We start from the raw sequence: 18,635 nt of genomic DNA on the forward strand, positions 1-18,635 counted from the left end.
GAAGGGAATGAAGTCAACAGACAGTATCCCACTGTCATATCCTTCACAGTCAGCCTCAGCTGAGAGAGCCTTGATTGGAGATATGGGTGGTACATCTCCTTGTCTACCACAACATATAACAGCCAAATGATATTTGCCTCAGGAATGCAAGATTGGTTTAACATTCAAACAAATTAGTGTAATTTACCACATTAAGAGAGCAAAGGAAAACATCATATGATCATCTCAATAAATTTTTTAAAAATCAACCATTAGACAAAATTCAAAAAACATTCATGATGAAAACTCTCAGTAAACTAGGAATAGAAGGAATTTTCCTCATTCTGATAAAGGGCATCTGTGAAAAACCTACAGCTACCATCCTATATCACAGTGAAAGTTTAAATGTTTTTCTTCTAGCACCAAGAACATAAGCAAGGATTCCTATTTTTACCCCTTCCGTTGAAAATAGAAGCAGAGTGTTAAGCCAGTGCAATAAAGCAAGAAAAGAAGTAATGGTATAAAAATTGCAAATTACAGGTGCCATTGTGTAGCATATTATGAAAGGAAAATTTAACAGCTCTTGAAGTATTTGCCTGGGGAATAGTGTCTTGAGAAATTGGTGAGAAAAAGAATGTTTTTAAATCTGTTCTCTTCAGGTTGTAGACTTACATGTGTCCACATTACTTAGAATGTGCATAGTTTTGATCTAACTTGTTTATAGAAATGCAGGTATTCACATCAAGTTTCTTTTCTTTCTTCTCTGACCCAGTCCTACTATCTCATTCATACTCACTTCTAACCTCTTTTGAGTCTTAATGAGATACCATTTTTGTGTTAACTGATTCCTTATCCAAGTTTGACATTTCACCCATAATATGTATGTTTGTTATCCATCTCACATATATTTTCCTATAGCTTTTCTCGCTGAAGTTTTCAGCACAGATATTTTACATATAAAAAAATCAGTTGATAAAAGGATGTGTTTAGGATTTATAGGACATATTCTTCATGATTTTAGCTCACTTAATGTTGTGCCTTTGGAAAACTAAAAAAGAAAGATTCTGAGGCCTCAAAACTATGGTCCTTGATTCTTTGGGCCTCTATACAATTCTTTCAATGATTCCATAAGCCCCAGGAATCTTTAAATTATCTTGAGCAAAGTTTCTTGATTTATAACATCATTATAGATATTTACCCTGCTTTATGTTTATTTCACATGTATATGTATAAATATTTCTCCACCTTAAAGTTAGAAAGTAGCCTTCAGAGAATGAAGTTTTAGGTAGGTCATTTTCCCAGCAGTCTGCCTTTTCAGGATTTCCAGAGATGTGTCTCAGCTTAATTGATATGTTCTACATGTTATAACCAACTTGAGATCTGACTCCAGAGATGCAACAGCATGCCCTAGACCAAGGGGATTGCACAGAGTACAATCCCACAGACCAAACCCAGCTCACTGCCTTTTTTTCGTAAATAAAGTTCTATAGAAACATGGCTTGCTTTCACAATATAGTGGCAGAATTGAATAGTTGTGACAGAGACAGTATGGCCCACGGAGCTGAAAATATTTACTGTCTAACCCCTGACAGAAAAAATTTGCCCATTCTGTGCTAGACAGTCTCTCCAACTTTCTCCCTATGGAAGGAAGCTGCTGAGTTGTGCAGCTATTCTTTCATTCAACTGACATTTATTGAAAACCCATTATGTGCCAGGCAAAATGTAGTTTGGAAACCACTTGGCACATGCGGTTTGGCAGATATATTGGATACCTGAACCCCAAACTCCTTTCTCTACTCCCTCTTCTCCTAATGAGGAATCCACACTTCACTGACCCCACACGGAGTATGCCTGACAACAAGAACCCAGACTCCTCCAAGGTGAGGAATGTGTTTGTCTGAGCTGTGGCTAAATCTTCCAGTCTGCTGGCTCATCACCCCTGACTTTTTAGCCAGGTGCTAAGATTTGGAGACAAGGGTGAGGAAACCAATCATCCATAAATACCACTCCTTTTGGTCACAGGGAATAGTCTCTGTTATATTTGGAAATTGATTCCCAGTTTACTGTGTTTGTTTGCAAAGTTTCTGTTACCATGGTTAAAAATACCCAAATCCTTACTTCATTTTTGACAATAAATTGCTAAAGGGTGAACTATGTAAATCCAGATATTTTTGGAGAAGTCCCATATGGCAGTGGGGGTTCACACTGAAGCTGAAGTCTTGGTTCTTCCAGAGCCAACTCTGCCCTTTAGAAAACAGTGGATTAATCCTGCCTGAGGGAAAAAGAATTCAGGTCACAGCCTGGGCCAGACTGGCTGATTGCCAATTCCTGAGGATTCTTTCTCTGCAATAGCTCTTATTGGCTTCTCCTTTGCCCTCCCATTGCCTCTCTGCTACCTTTGGCATTTATTTGCTCTCCTCATTTCAGGGCCACAGAAGTTCACTGGTCTCCAGGTTCAGTGCTCACACTGCTCCTGGCTGACATGCAAACCACAGCTAGGTGGAACCAAGGCCAGAACTAGAGTTCAGTCTCCTGTCCCCTGTTCAGTGCTCTTTCCCTGCGTCCCGCAGCTGCCTTCTGCTGGGTTCTTACCAACATTCTCATCCACTACTGGCTTTTCTCTGTTTCTAAAGGCTGGACAAAGTCCAGTTTAGCAGCTGACATTCTATTGATTTGGGTACTTAACCTATAAGAATCATAACAGTATGATGCTTCCATCTCTGCCTATACAGAAAGTGACAGAAAATGGCTCGTTTCTGCTGATTTCTCCCATAACTGGAAAAGAGTCCAGGGATGTTTACATGTTTGATCTTATTCATAAAGTAATCCTGCAGACTTTTGTATTCTCTCCTACATCTCCATTTCACCAGCCTGTGACTTGTTGGATTTGCATGTGCCTGGTTGGGAAACCATGTCATCCTTGTATTTCTGAGTCCCACACACCAGTGGCATGGATGAATGACACGTGCTTGCCAGCCATGGCTGTTTAGCCCTTACCCAGTGGTGGCACTTCAAACCACCCAAAAGAAAAAGTATAGGACTTGAGGGCTAAAGTCAGAGTCATTGTGAAGAGTAAGAGAAGCGTTAAAAACAAAATTCAACCAAGTAAATTTGAAGATTTAATTGGCTTTATTCAACAATTTATGAATCAGGCAGCTTCCCAGTTAGCAACCAGAAGGGCACTCTGAAGGGTTGTACAAAATGGAAGGTTTTTTTTTATAGGAAGAAGGGTGGGCAAGGGAACTATTAGAAAAAGAAAAGAAAATACTATTTATAGGCCAGGACAACTTCTTTTTGGGTAGAAGGGAGTTGCATGGGTTTTAAGTGGATTGCCTCTTCTTCCTCTGGGGGATGAAGGGTGCGGTGCTGACCAGAATATTCCAGACTGGTTGATTGAGATTACATTTCTGGGGAAGGTCAAAACTGCAGTTAAGTCAGCTTTTAAGTCTAGGCTTGGTATCATGGGCTTTAGCACAAGTGATGCCATTTTGGGCCTGTGGTTTTCTCTTTAACAGAGGGAAGAAGATGACAGGAAAAAGCACTCTGTACTATCCCAATTAGTGCTTAAGAGATGGGCTTTGGAGCTGGGCACACATGGGTGTGAATGCCTCCACTTCAGCTGTGAGTCCTTGGGCAAGTGCTTACTCTCCCCTTGCCTTGGGTTTCCTCATCTGTGAGACCCGGGTGGTATCTCCCACCCAGAAGAGTTGTATGGCTCAAATCACGTCATGAATATGTAAGGTGCTTGCGCAGCACTGGATCAAAGTACTTTGTTTTCTTAAGGGTAGAAAGATTTGGAGAAAGGCTATGAAGAAGGAGCTACTGAAGGCACACATAGCCTACTAAGCTTCTAGAGGATATAATACAGTTTTACCCTCGAAAAATAGTGGTAAATCAGATCTCAGCAAGCCACGTTATCCTGGTGACACAAATGAAAGCACTTTGCCTTCCCTTAAGCCATGGACAGAGTAACCACCCAAATGAGTCATTTCCCACCTCCATTACCACTAAGAGGAGGGCACAGGAAGAAAACTAATGAGCTATTTGTTCTCACAATGCCTGTGGGATGAGCCACAAAATAGTCAGTGACCACAGAAACATTTTATTCCTACCACAAATAAACAGCAGTTGATTCATGGCTACATGCATTCACCTTGATTTTATATGTTCTCTCTTATTCAAATAGAGGGTGTGGGATTGTAATATTGGGTTTCATAAATTAATGTTAATCATAATTATTATTATAACTGTTAATAATACTAATAAGTTAATATTATAATGCTGATTAATGCCCATTATAGTTATAATAATTTCATAAATTAATGTGAAAATACCAGCTTCTGTTGTATACTTAATATATCTGCCTACACGTTAAATGAGACTGGGTGTATAATGTCCCTACAGAGTCCTGGAACTCAAAACAGGGTTGTTGTTGTGCTTGTCCTTGTTAATATACTAACTAGCATATTAATTCAATGTTTATTCTTATTTTTTAATTGGTGAATTATAGTCAGGTCCTCAGAGTATGGATTCTCTTTTTAGGATGAGCCATTATATCTAAGATAATATTTACTTTTGAGATTCTAAAAAACGTCTGTTCCTATTATTTCTTAATGAAGACTGCCGGCCACATCAGGGAAGATTATTTTATAATGTAAAAGAATAATAATTTTTAAAAAGCAGGACAAAAGCTAAATTGGTTCCCTCTACCCTTAGGATTGCTACCCAAAACCCTGGCACCAGATTGTGTTTGAGGGACTTAGGAGATAAAATAGCACGCAAAGTAATTTTCAGGTCAGTTTCTTCCAAACAGCAATTTGGAATTCTAGGCGTGCCCAGGCCTAATTTACAAATCTCAAAAGCACAGATCCAGTCTGTGGCCTAACCAGCCTTCTAGCCAAGAACTCTCAAAAAATATTTTTAAAGTCAATTCATTAAGTACAAACCCAAACACACTGGAATTTTAAGGGTTTTCATTGGGATAGAGGACTTGGAGAAAAGTTTTTTAAAAACCACAAAATTTGCCCATGAATATTGGCAAAAAAAAAAAAAATAGCCAATCACTGTAGATGAACTACTCCTAGCAAAACAATATCACCCAGGCAGGCAGTGCGGGGTGGGCATCATAGAAAATTAAGGCAAAACCACGTTCTGCAATCAAACGCTAACTCTGCAGAGAAAATATCACAACTCATGAACGCAGTAGGGCTTTAAGTTTTTTTTCCTATACACAGATGGGAGAAGCCAATCAAACTGTCTGAGGACAAAAAGTTTCTGTGAAGACTACTTACCACATTTTTGCTATCTATTTATTCTGTCATCCTCTCTGCTCACAGGGGTCAAGCAAGCACCACTGCCATCTGGTGCTGATAGAAATGTGTCAGTGGACTCTTACTCCACAAAAAAACCAGGTAAGGAATAAAATGCTGACTCCCTCGCTCAGCTCTGCTCTGAAACTTGTAACTGCAAGTTACATGTGCTGCAGCAAATAAAAGTAGCATCCTCACCGTCCCCAAAGCATCAGAACCATGCTAACAGTACAGGGGTATTGCTAGATAAACATGCCAAAATATTATCTTCAGGCAAATAAAAAGCGCTTTATGCACAAATTGAATATTAATAAGAACCTCTAACGAGGCACTGATTTAATAATTACTTTATATAATGTTCTGAGGGGCCACAGTGGACAAATGCTGAAGCGTAATGGTGGATTCTAGATTTCATCATATACAAGTTTTGTTCTTATGTAATTTATTATAATATCCTTTTGCCTGAAATGATTTATGTTTCTAATTTGAGGCTGTGCTCTATATAATAGGCCAAAACTATGAAGCGATAATATCTTTGCATTGAATAAGAACTCTGTGCTTTTCAAAGGATGCTGTGAAACCTACTCTGATGTATTAATGTCTCGGTTAGAGATCCGTATTGTATCCTCACCACTCACTCTCCCTCCCGCCCTGCAGTTCGTGCACGCACGTGCACAATTCCTAATATCCCAGGAAGTACTTAAAGCCACAGGGTATTTTCCTGGATTGTCAATTTTACTTGAAGATTTTTAAACCAACATATTATGCAAAGAAAGAGATGAATTTTTAAGCTATAACACAAGACTTAAAAGAAAATTTGGGTTAAGGTGGTCTGCTCCAGGTACCTCTAGCCTTGTCCACCTTTGTGCAGATTATAAAAAGGTGTCTCTTCCCTTTGCCCTTCGGGCAAACCATTTAGAAAAACGTTCCTTTCCTCTGGGCTGGCAGCCTTGCACCAGGGCTCATGGGTGTGTGAGAGAGCAGAGTGGATGTGAAACTTTGCCTCCCACTTACAGCTCCCTGGCCAGGTGCCCTTGTGTGGTGACTCTGCTCTCCATGGCCACAGGCTTATTGCTTCTGCCATCAGGGCTATTTTGTTGTAATCGTTTGAGAAGTTCTGAAAGTGTTTGTTTAATTATAATTACATAATAGAGTTGGAGGATGGGGTGGAACACCTACTAAAGGAGAAATTATATGCTTTACCAACTCAAAGCTAAAATGGTGTAGGAATTGTAGCCTGCAAATCAAAGGCAATTGGAGATAATGAGACACAGAAATGCTACTGTTGAGTCTATATAGGAAACTAAAGATGATAAATTCTATACATCTATTTTCTACTTTTCCTTTCAAAGGGCAGATGTACTGATATATTTTCATCTATAATTAGAGAATATTTTCCCCATACACAAGTGTGCTTCATTATCCCTGGGTACGTTACAAGCACTAATTTAGAAGAATATCAGAAAGTATTGCAGGTACTTTTCTGTAGAATCTATTCTCTCTCATCTAACTGCTACTTGTCGAACATTATATTTTTTTTAAAACCCATGATTTTTATAGAGTGAATCCTTATGACCACTTTATCTGTAATATAATCTCCTAGTCACAATCCCAGGCACTCGTCGCCCACCCTTGCCACCTAGACCCATGCCCCCACGAAGAAAGCCTTTACCACCAAATAATGTCACCGGAAAGCCAGGAAGCGCAGGTACGTCAATCACATACCTTCCTTCTCCCTCCTTGATTTCACTGGCAAAACGCAAGCCTTTCTTGGTGTGATAGCTCAAGTAATGGATGAGCCCTTGGTGTGTGTGACATGTGCCTGTTTTGGCCCCAAAGACTGGACTGTAAATTATAGTTTTGAGGACTCATATCCTGATTCTGGGTGGGTGGGGTGAAAGGAACCACCCATGTCCATCTAGGCCAGTTTGCTTCTTAGATGCTGTGTGCTTGGTGCTGAGACAGAAGCTATCACAGGTTCTTCAAAAAGTGGATTATTTTGGATGAGATGTTTTGTGCTGCCAACCCACCAGGTGTAATGGAAAATGTCATCCACTCATCATCCTGTCTCTTGAGATAGAATCTTTTACATCTCATTGATAGCTCCCCTGTCCACCAACCTTCATGCTGGCCCCAGTATTACGGTGCAAGGGGAAGGATTGGGAACTGGAATACTCAGGGTGACTGAGCAGGTCTAGCCTGTGCAACAAGGCAGGAATATATTTTAGAAGTCAAGCTGCCTCTCAGCTTGCTCACATGCCTCTATCCTAGGGCATGTGTTGTCTTCTTCCCATAGAATGACCACTCCGAGTCACCTGGGATACTTGTACTTCATCCTTGTCTTAAAGAAGCCTTCTCTAGCTCCCCAAAGTAGACTAGCATTGCTTCTCTGTTCTACTTTTCCTTGAAACATACCTCTGTTAGAGAAAACCACTGTTTTATACCTATTTGTTTGTGTACTTGTCTTCCCCTACTATATCATGAGTTCTTTGATGACAGATGACATTTTCTCTGAATTCCCAGAACCAAATCCAGTGCTCATTGAGTGAATCCAGTAATCATTGAGTGAATATGTGAGTGAAATTAAGAATCAGTGAACCTAGTTCAGAGCAAAGATTCATCTCACTTTTCTTAAAGTTTCTTCCAGCGGACCTGCCAGCAGATCAGATCATGTTCCCAGTTTTCCTCCCACTTCCTTCATCTCTACTTCCTAAATATTCTGTAGTCATAATCAGGATAACAGTGTTAAGGACATCTGTGAAAGATGAAACTGATAAGGATTTCTGAGAAAGAGAATGGCTGTCACTCTTTTCACAGGATGAAGGAGGGTGTGGTGATGGAGAAGCTTTCATGATGTAGCAAGGGGACAGTGGCCTCTAGATTGTTTTTCCCATCAGCTGAAAGAGGAATCAGCCTCTCATCCATGCTGATGGCCTTCCTGGGTCCAGGCCTAGGAACATGGCCCCAGTGAGGAGACCAGGTTTTCCTCATTAATTGTAACCTGGGGCAGCTGTGACTTGAGCTTCTGTAGCTTTTAGTTCAGACTGAAAATGATGCCTCAGTTTCCCCCATGGAAGAGTCAGGGGAACCACCCACCACAGAGCTCCCCTACAAGGCTGGCTGTGTGTCTTCAGTTGCACCTCCACGGCCTTGGTTCCTGCCATATGAAACCTTGCTCACTGCCATCAATAAGTGTAGCTTTGGTATAACTCACCCAGCCTATGGGATGGTGTAAACACATCCCACTTCTGAGATTAACTCTGGTGCCCTCCCTGCCCCGTGCTTTCCACCTCTAACTCAAAAGAAATGACTACACTGAAGAGCCAAACACAAATGAGGTCAGTTATACAGATTTGGCCTGATGACCATCACAGAAAGTGCGTACGGAATTCAGGAAATCAACTCGATGTTCTGGGAGTCCTCTGAACACAAGCCTTCTTGCACATGTGCCTCTGAGAACAGTCTTAGGCTACTACGAGGCATCTCCACCTGTCCCCTATCTCCACATCTACCGAGGCCTCTCAGTCCCGCTCTCCTTGCCAGGATGAATGCTGCTCTGCACCCTCTAAAAAGCTCCTTCGGGCTGCAGTGCAGTGTCTCGTGGTTTTCACTCACCCTCTCATTGGGGCCTACTCCCACCAGGACCAGGAGCATAAGTCTGCAGGGGCTGGACCAGCAGCCCATCTGAATGGCTCATCCGTGATTCTGTGCTGGGCCACAGTCCTTGGGTCAGTCTTGTACCCCTTGACTCTCTATTGTCTGAGAATGATTCCTTTTCCCAGGAGGACTATAAAACCTAACCTAGCCTCCACTCTATTCTACCCATACTTGCCTAGACCTTGGGATGCATCCTGTTTGGGAGACCTATAGGTGTTTTTAGAGTGGAGGAGACATTGTTGAATATAGCATCTCAGAGTGACACTGTTCTAGCTACAGGCCAGAGTCACAGACATTACCTTAGAAACTTCTTCTTCTTCCCCCCCCCAGCCATCTCCCATGCCTGCCAGTTAATCTGCAGTGAGGCCACTCCATCCCCTTGACATTTCTCATGTAAAACCCCTTCCATCCAGTCTCACTGCTTCTTACATTGTGCACCTCCTCTGCCCTTGCCTACGCAACTGCTTTAGTCTCTTGATTTCTCTCTCTGCCACCAGCCTTGCAACTTAACTGTTCACCCTCTCCTCATCTGATCATGTTACTTCCCTAGTGAAAATCTTTTAATGGGTCCTTATCACCTAAAAATAATACCTAAATCCATGGTATGCAAGGCCCTTCATGAACTGCCTTCCCGCTCCCTCCGTACTCTGCTCTCACTGCTCCTGGCACTCTTGGCTCTCACCCCTTCAAATTCAACACGCCACGTGATTTCATGCTTCCTTGACCTGGTTCTTCCTGCAACCTCTGACTAGAATACAGCTCTCAGGCTTACCTACTGATCACTTCTCCTCTTTATTGGTACATCCTCTGGGAAGGCATTCCTGCCCTCCTCCCACCCAATACTCATCATCTTTCCCTGTAGACTTGTCCTCTCTGAGACCTTATCCCATGCTTTCACAATATCTATAATGCTTCAGTATAATTTGGCTCACACATCTCTCCCGATCAAGGACACCAGGTCTTATTTTCTCTCTACTCCTGGCATATAGTGCCAAGCCACATGGTAAGCACTAATAACTATTTATTGAGTAAATAAATGGGGAACTCAGCAGGGCTCCCTATAAAGCCTGAATCCTTTGGCTCTATATTACAGGAATCATTTCATCAGGCCGAGTAACTTCCCCACCCTTGAGGGCAACACTCAGACCTACTGAAGCCCCCTTGGAGAGAACAGAGACAGATAAAAAGCAACCAACAGCTCCTGCCTCAGGAGAAGATCTTGGTTAGTATATCAGTCACTTCCCACCGGATGCTTAGCTACGAAGTACTAAAGGATTTCAAACTAGGGAGAAAAGAGTCCTAGTTCTGGATCATCTATTTTACTCAATTTTATGATTGCTATGAATTTTTTAATTTAAAAATTATACTTATTTCTAATGTTTTATTATAGAATGTGCTCCTTCCCTTTGCAGACATAGAATGAAGTTCCCAAGATCTTTAGGAAAGTCTTCCTAAAAAGATCTAGATTACCCAGTGCTTCTTACTAAATTGCATGTCATTACTAATTATGCATATCTTAATTTATTAATGAGTATTAGCTACTTGGTTGTAATCTTTGAATCATTATTTATTACACTGAAGGGCACCAGCAGGACACAATTAAAGGCCTTTTAGTGTGGATAATATGTATAGTAATACTAATAATAATTGAAATCAAATTGCAAGGAATTGACTAGGAGGCATATGTATTAAATATTTATAGTTTTATTACTTTTTCATTGTATCTTCCATTCTCAGGTAATATGACTGACTTTAGCTCAAGCCCAACAAGAGAAACTGATCCTCTGGGGAAGCCCAGATTCAAAGGTATGTATGACTGGCTCCAAATCTCCATTTTAACAAAGCTATCTTTGGTGGGTGTATCAGTCAGCTGTTGCTGTGTAATAAACAACCACAAAATCTTAGTAGCATACTCTAAAAAGGATTTATTTCTCATGTGTCTACAAATTGCCTGGAGGTCAGCTGATCTACCATGTGTTTGGCTGGGTGGTTCTACTTCTAACAACAGGTACAGCTGGGCCTCTTATAGGTTGGGCTCAGGTCTGCTCCACATCTGTTTATTTTGGTGCCCAGGATGAAGGACTAACAGTGACCCAAGAGAAGCTATTCTCATGACAGTACAAAGTGAAGAGAGGGGGAGTCCAAAAACGTGACCACATTTCAAGCTCCTTCTTGTGTTATACCTGCCAATATTCAATGGCTAAAGAAAGTCACATAGCCAAGCTCATAACAAAGATTGGGGAAGTATACTCCTTCCATGGATATAGAGAATGTTTTTGAAATATTTATTTATTTGTTTGGCTGCGCCGGGTCTTAGTTGCAGCACGTTGAATCTTTGTTGCCGCTTGCGGGATCTTCATTGCGGCATGCAGGATCTTTTTAGTTGCAGCATGTAATCTCTTAGTTGCAGCATGTGGGATCTAGTTCCCTGACCAAGGATCAAACCCAGGCCCCCTGCATGGGGAGTGCGGAGTTTGTTAGAGAATGTTTTTGAACAGTAATCTAATCTACCACAGTAAAAGAGAGATTATATGATATAGAACCCAGTATTTCCTTTTGTGATATGTTTTTCTGAAGTATAAAATTTGATAAATTTCAACATATGTATATACCCATGAAATATCATCACAATCAAGATAATGAATACATGCACCACCTCCAAAAGTTTCATCATGTACCTTTCTAATCCCTCCTCCTCTCTCCTCCCACCCAACCTCTAGTCCCTAGGTAACTATATTATAGATTAGTATGCATTTTTGGAAATTTTACATAAATGAAAAAAATACAGTATGAACTTTTTGTGTGAGATTTCTTTCACTCAACATAATTATTTGGAGATTCATCCATGTTGCTAAATGTATCAGTAGTTTATTCCTTTTTATTACTGACTAGTATTCTATTATATGGATATATACTAATTTATTAAAACTGTTCACGACATTTGGGTTGTTCTAATAAAGCTGCTATGACCATTCATGTACAAGTCTTTGTGTAGACATATGCTTTCATTCCTTTTGGACAAATTCCAACAAGGAGAATGGCTAGATTGTATATAAATGGACATTTAACATTTTAAGGAACTGCCAAACTGTTTTCCACAGCAGTTGTACTGTTTTACCTTTGTGCCAACAGTATATGAGAGTTCCAGCTCCTCCACATCTTTGCCAACACTTGCTATGGTCAGTCTTTTTAATTTCAGCCATTTTAGTAAAGGTGTAGTAGTATCTGATTGTGATTTTATTTTGCATATCCCTAATGACTAAGGATGCTGAACATCCTTTCATGTGCTTATTTGCCATCTGTATATCTTTTTTGATGTGTCTGTTCAATTTTTTTTGTCTATTTTTTATGGAGTTGCTTATTTTTTTATTATTGAGTTTTAAGAGTGTTCATATTTTCTGGATTGAAGACCTTTTTCAGATACACACTTTGCAGTGTGTATTTTCTCCCAGTGTTTGGCTTCTCTTTTTTAATTTTAATGAAGCTCAGTTTATCAATTTGGTTTTTTATATATGGATTGTATCTTTTATGTTATATTTAAGAAGTCCTTGACTAATCAAAGGTCACAAAGACCTCCTCTGTTTCCTTCTAGAAGTCTTCTACTTTTACATTTAGGTCTATGATCTGTATTGAGTCAAATTTTCTATATGACCCAAAGTATGAATGCATTTATTTTCTCACTTATGGATATCCAAATCGTTCCAGCATCATTTTTTTGAAAAAACTGTTGTTTCTCCACTGGATTTAATTTGCACCTTTGTCAAAAATCAATTGTCCATATATATGTGGAACTATTTTGGGGTTTTCTAGTCTGTTCCAGTGATCTATTTATCTACCTTTCCATCAGTACCACAGTGTCTTGATCACTGGTTTTATAATAAGCACTGTGATTAGGTTATGTTAGTCTTCCAAAATTGTTCTTATTTTTTAAAAGTTGTTTTGGTGACTCTAGGTCCTTTTATATTTCCATCTGAATTTTAGAATGAGTTTCTCAATGTCTAAAAAAAATAGCCTGTTTATATTTTTATTAGAATTGCATTGAATCTGTAGGTCAACTGGGAAACATTGACAGCTGTTCAGTATTAAGTCTTATTACCTATGAACATGGTATATCTCACCATTTATTTAGGTGTTCTTCATTTCTCTCACCAATGTTTTGTAGTTTTCCATGTAAAGAAAACCATAAAAGTAGCATTTTTTATTTCAGTTTCTAATTGTTCATTGCTAGTATATAGGAAAACAATTGTTTTTCGTTCAATGAGCTTGTATTCTGCAACCTTGCAAACCTCTGTAGTCTTTTTGTAGATACACTGGATTTTCTACCTACAGAATCATGTCATCTGAGGGGAAAGTTTTACTTCCTCCTTTCCAACTTAAGTATCTTTTTTTCTTGCCTTTCTGTACTGGCTAGAACCTCTAGTGAAATACTGAATAGAAATAGTGACGATAGGTATCTTTTTCTTGTTCCTTATATTATGGGAAAAGCATTCAGCCTTTCACCATTAAGTATGGTGCTTCCTGTAGGTTTTTCATAGATGCCCTTCACTGTGTTGAAAAAGTTTTCTTCTATTCCTGCTTTGGTGAGAGTCATTATCAGAAATGAATGCTAGATTATGTCTAATAATTTTTCTGACTTTATTGAGATGTTTATGTGGTTTTCCTTTTTTAGTGTGTTAATGTGATAAAGTAATTGTTCTTGAGTTGTAGGCTACCTTTGCATTCCAGTGACAAATTCCACTTGGTTATAGTGCATTCTCATTTTAATATATTGTTGGATTTAATTTGCTAAAATTTTGTTTAGAATTATATTCAGTGAGGGACACTGGTCTGTAGTTTTCTTGTAATGTCTAAGTCAAGTTTTAGTATCAAAATGATGCTGAATTTTTCTTCAGTTTTCTGAAAGAGTTTAGAACTGGTGTTGCTTCTTCCCTAAATACTTGTTAGTATTTACCAGTAAAGCCATCTGAGCCTGATATTCTCCTTGTGAGAAGGGTTTTACATGTAACTCACTTTCTTTAACAGGTATAGGACTATTTAGAATATTTTTTTCCATAGTGAACTTTGGTAATTTTTGTCTTTCAAGTTATTGGTCCATATGCTCCAAATTGTCAAGTTTATTAGCATAATGTTATTCATATTCTCTTCTTACTTTGATATCTGTATAATTTGTAGTGATGTCACCTCTCTCATTCCTTTTATTGACAATGTGTGTCTTTTTTTTTCTCTTTTGCCTAACCAGTCAGGCTGTAGGTTTATCAATTCTTTTGATCTTCTGAAAAGATCAACTTTTTTTCATTGATTTTGTCTGTTATTTTTCTGTTTTCTATTTCATTTATTTTTTACTCTGATCTTTATTGTTTCCTTTTTCTGCTTAATCTGAGTTTCATTTGCTCTTCTAATTTCTTAAGGTAGAAGATGAGCTCATTGATTTTTGAGCCCTCTCTTCTTTTCAGATATGGAATTTAGTGCTACAAAATTTCCCCTAGATATTATTTAAGCAGCATCCAAAAATTTTTGATATGTTGTGTTTCCATTTGTACTCTGTTCAAAATACTTTTTAATTTCCCTTTTGGTTTCTTCTTTGACTTATTAGAAGTATGTTATTTAATTTCCAAATATTTCAAGATTTTCTAGAAATCGTTTTGTTACTGATTTCTAATTTAACTCCATTGTTGTCAGTTACTCTGTATTACTTGAACCCTTTTACATTTATTGAGACATTTTTTAAGGCCCAGAATATAGTCTATCTTGGTATATGTTCTCTGTGTACTTGAAAAGAATGTGTATTCTGCTGTTCTTAAGTGGAATGTCGTATTGGTTTGCTAGGGCTGCCATAACAAAATACTACAGACTTGGTGGCTTAAACAACAGAAATTTATCTTCTCACAGTTCTGGAGACAGAAGTCTGAGATCAAGGTATCTTTGGTTTCTCACATTGGAAATTAGGGCTTCATCATAGGAGTTTTAGGGAAACACAATTCAGTCCATAACAAGTGTTCTATAAAAATGTCAATTAGGTCAGTTTGCTTGGTTGTATTGTGCAATTCTTTTATATCCTTAGCGATTTTCTGTCTACTGTTCTGTCAATTAATGAGAGAAGAGTACTGAAATCTCTAGCTCTAATTGTGGATTTATTTCTACTTAACAGTTCTATCATTTTTTGCTACATGTATATTAAAGGTCTGTATTTAGATATAGACCTAAATTACTTAGGATTGTAATAAACTCCTGAGGAATTGGTCCTTTATTATTATGAAGTGACCTTTTTTTGTTTATGGTAATTTTCTTTGCTCTAAAATCTAATTTGTTGATATTTATATATCCACTCAAGCTTTCTTTTGATAAGTGTTATCATGGTATCTCTTCTTTTCATCCTTTTACTCTTAACCTGTTAGTCTGTTTGTTTAAACTGTTGTCCCTATAGGTATCATATAGTTGGATCTTGCTTTTTCACCCAGTCTGACAATCTCTGCATTTTATTTTGGGTGTTTAGAACCTTACATTTAACATGACGAATGATACGGTTAGGTTTAAGTCTATCATCTTGCTATTTATGTTTTATTTGTCCCATCTATTCTTTGTTCCCTCATTCCTTTTCCTTTAGCCTTCTTTTGGACTGAGTATTTTTAGGATTCCATTTTATCTTTTTTTGTTGTTCTACTCCTATAACTTTTTTGTTTTGTTATTTTAGTGATTGCTTTGAGGTTTATAGAATGTGTCTCTAACTTACCACAGTATCTTCCAGTGATATCCTACAACTTCACAAATAGTGTAAGAACTTTACATTAGTATAGCAGCTTTTCTCTCCTCCTGGCCTTTGGGCTATTGTCGTTATAGTTTACTTTTACATGTTATGTACGTCACATTAAATTGTTAATATTTTTGTTTAAACAACAAATTGTCTTTCATAGAGAATTTAATAAGAAAAATACTGTGTATATTTACCTATGTAGTTATTGTTTCAAGTGCTATATTTCCATCCAGCATCATTTTCCTTCCACCTGAAGGACTTTCTTGAATCTTTCTTGTAGAGTGGGTCTGCTGGTCATGAATTCTTTCAGATTTTGTATGTCTAAAAAGTATCTTGCTTTTTTTTTTTGTCCTTTTGCTTTTGTTTTTTTTTAAAGATATTTTCACCAGTTATAGCATTCTAGATGATAAGGTTTTTTGTTTTGGTTTTTGTTTTTTAGTAGAGAGATACATTGCTCTACTGCCTTCTCACTTGCATTCTTTCCGATGAGAAATCTGCCATAATCCTTCTTTGTTGTTCTATGTATAACATGTCTTTTCTTGTCTGCCTCCTTTAAAGATCTCTAGAAATTTAACTTGGGTCTTTTTTATAGCTTCCATTTCTTAACTCTCGACCATGTGGATTAGTGATGATAACTGTTTTTATTGTCCTTGTCTGATGATTGTTACAGCTATCCAAGTTTCAGGTTGGCTTCAAATGATTTATTTTTCTCCTCATTATGGGTAATATCTTCCTGTTTATTTTATCCAGTTGGGAATATTTTTATTCCTAAAATATTCTTGTATTTTATTCTGGGATGCAGTTTAAATAACTTGAAACCACTTGATCCTTTTGAGTCAGGCTTTTAAGATTTATTAGGTGGGACCAGAACTGTGTTTAGTGTAAAGTTAATCATTCCCCAGTACTGAGACAAGACCCTTTTGAGCACTGTTTCCAATGCTCCATAAATTATGCAGTTTAAACCACACTCAGGGGGACCAAATTACTTTTGGATATTAGCATAAACTAAACCTATTTAGAAAAGTAAATCAACAATAACATCCATATCATGTATCCCAAAGATAGGGTTCTGGATTTTCACAAATTCAAACCATCCACATCATTGCTTTCATCCATCTGCTTATAGTATTAGATCAAATGTCCTCAAACAGATAATTTTATTTATGAGTTCACCTCCACCTTTTTTTCCAAGCTCAAAAAAAAAAAAAATGCTCAATGTCCTCTCTGTCTTAGGTCCTCACGTGAGGTATATCCAAAAGCCTGACAACAGGCCCTGCTCCATCACTGACTCTGTCAAGCGATTCCCCAAAGAAGAGGCCACAGAAGGGAATGCCACCAGCCCACCGCAGAACCCACCTACCAACCTCACTGTTGTCACTGTGGAAGGGTGTCCCTCCTTTGTCATCTTGGACTGGGATAAGCCACTCAATGACACTGTCACTGGTAAGATCATGACACATGGACCGTCACTACGGTGGGAAGCATTGATAGTGTGATGCATTGGGAATGTGGTACCTTGATTCAAACTGTGGCCTGCAAGGCATATCTTAGGAACAGCAAGTCCCCGCAGAGTTCTGCTGTCCCTGTGGTACATGATTGTTAAAAGTATCATAAGATGCGAAAAGATCATCTTTGTCCTGGTTATGGCCTCCCTGTTAATTTAGCAGATCTCTTTAAGTTGCATACCTTCCTTCTCCTCTCAGAACTGTTTTTCACAATGTGAAGGTATATCTAGTCTTTTCATTACCTGAAAATCACAGATCACATATGGGAAGTTGCCACTGCTGGTAAGATTTAAACCTGTTTTCCTTTCACCATCCCAATTTCTAGATTGACCTAGAATTTTCAAGCAGGCTAAAAGTTATTTCAATCATTTTAGGAAAATTGTTTTAACTTGGTCAATTTTCTGCTTATCTCAGGAAATTTTGATTCTGCTGTCACTCATCCAATTTCTCTAAAAATGACTATGAAAAATAAGAAACCCTGAGTCATTCTTTGAATTTGTTATATGGGATTTAAATTCTCTGTAGTGAACAGGATAGACAAGGTAGAGGGGAGGGGTGGAAAGACTAATAACCCAAATCAGCTAGAGGATGTAGCAAACAGCGTGAGGACACAAGGTTCCTGCTGCCCATGTCCCCGCCACCGTGTGCCTGTGGTGGGTAGGCAGAATAGAGTTGCCCACTAAGAGGCTGTCAGGAAAAGTAGAGAGCGGTACACAGGGCAAGGTGAGGAGTGGGGAGATTCAGGATCTGCCAAAAAAGTTTTCTGTGAATAAAGGAGAAAACAGTAGCTATTTCTCCTCAGACAAAACCGTTTGGTCTGGGCAACTTCCAGTGTAAGCAGCTTATCTTTGCTTAGCTGGCTTTTTAAATTTTTAACCATATTTTGTGAATTTCCTTTCTTATGCAAAGCTTGCCTTTGTTTTGAGAAAGAACCAGCCACTGCCCATGGTTCCTGGGGATCTGACTAGTTTTGCTTCTTTACTTGGAACTACACCAGTAGGTATTATCATCCCAATATCTAAAAATCAATCTCTAAGTATTGATTATCTACATGTATTAAAAAGTTGAAAACTCTCAATCCATATGCAGTGTTAATAAAGAGTTCCTGTGATAGTCTGAGGCTTCATTCTCACAAGACCAAATGAACTATAAAATTTCACTTGCCTTAAAAATATAGGACATTAAGTTGGAATTGGTTAATCTGTTTAATAATCTAATATATATTCACTTGGGTATGTCAATAGTATCTGATTTAGCTATTTAAAGTAGGATTTTCCTTTCATCATGTAACTTTTTAAAATTATATAAACCTGTAATTTCAAAGAATCATGAATAGGATATACTTTATCTAACCAACTAGTTTTATAACATTATTATTATTATTAAATGTTAACGGGCTGTTTGAGATCTTTCACTAGATACTGGACTTATGAT

General features: G+C 38.3%; 1 protein-coding gene across 1 annotated transcript in view; it reads left to right on the forward strand.

The window, feature by feature from the left end:
* ABI3BP (ABI family member 3 binding protein) overlaps positions 1–18,635 on the forward strand; it is a 216,487-nt gene that overhangs the window by 169,798 nt on the left and 28,054 nt on the right. The window contains exons 58-62 of the mRNA XM_065875880.1: positions 5,316–5,390; positions 6,904–6,996; positions 10,039–10,167; positions 10,683–10,751; positions 16,930–17,139. Coding sequence (XP_065731952.1) covers positions 5,316–5,390; positions 6,904–6,996; positions 10,039–10,167; positions 10,683–10,751; positions 16,930–17,139 — 576 coding nt within the window. The remainder of the gene's footprint in view (positions 1–5,315; positions 5,391–6,903; positions 6,997–10,038; positions 10,168–10,682; positions 10,752–16,929; positions 17,140–18,635) is intronic.

Source organism: Phocoena phocoena, chromosome 4 (genome assembly GCF_963924675.1).
Source record: "Phocoena phocoena chromosome 4, mPhoPho1.1, whole genome shotgun sequence".
NCBI lineage: Eukaryota > Metazoa > Chordata > Mammalia > Artiodactyla > Phocoenidae > Phocoena > Phocoena phocoena.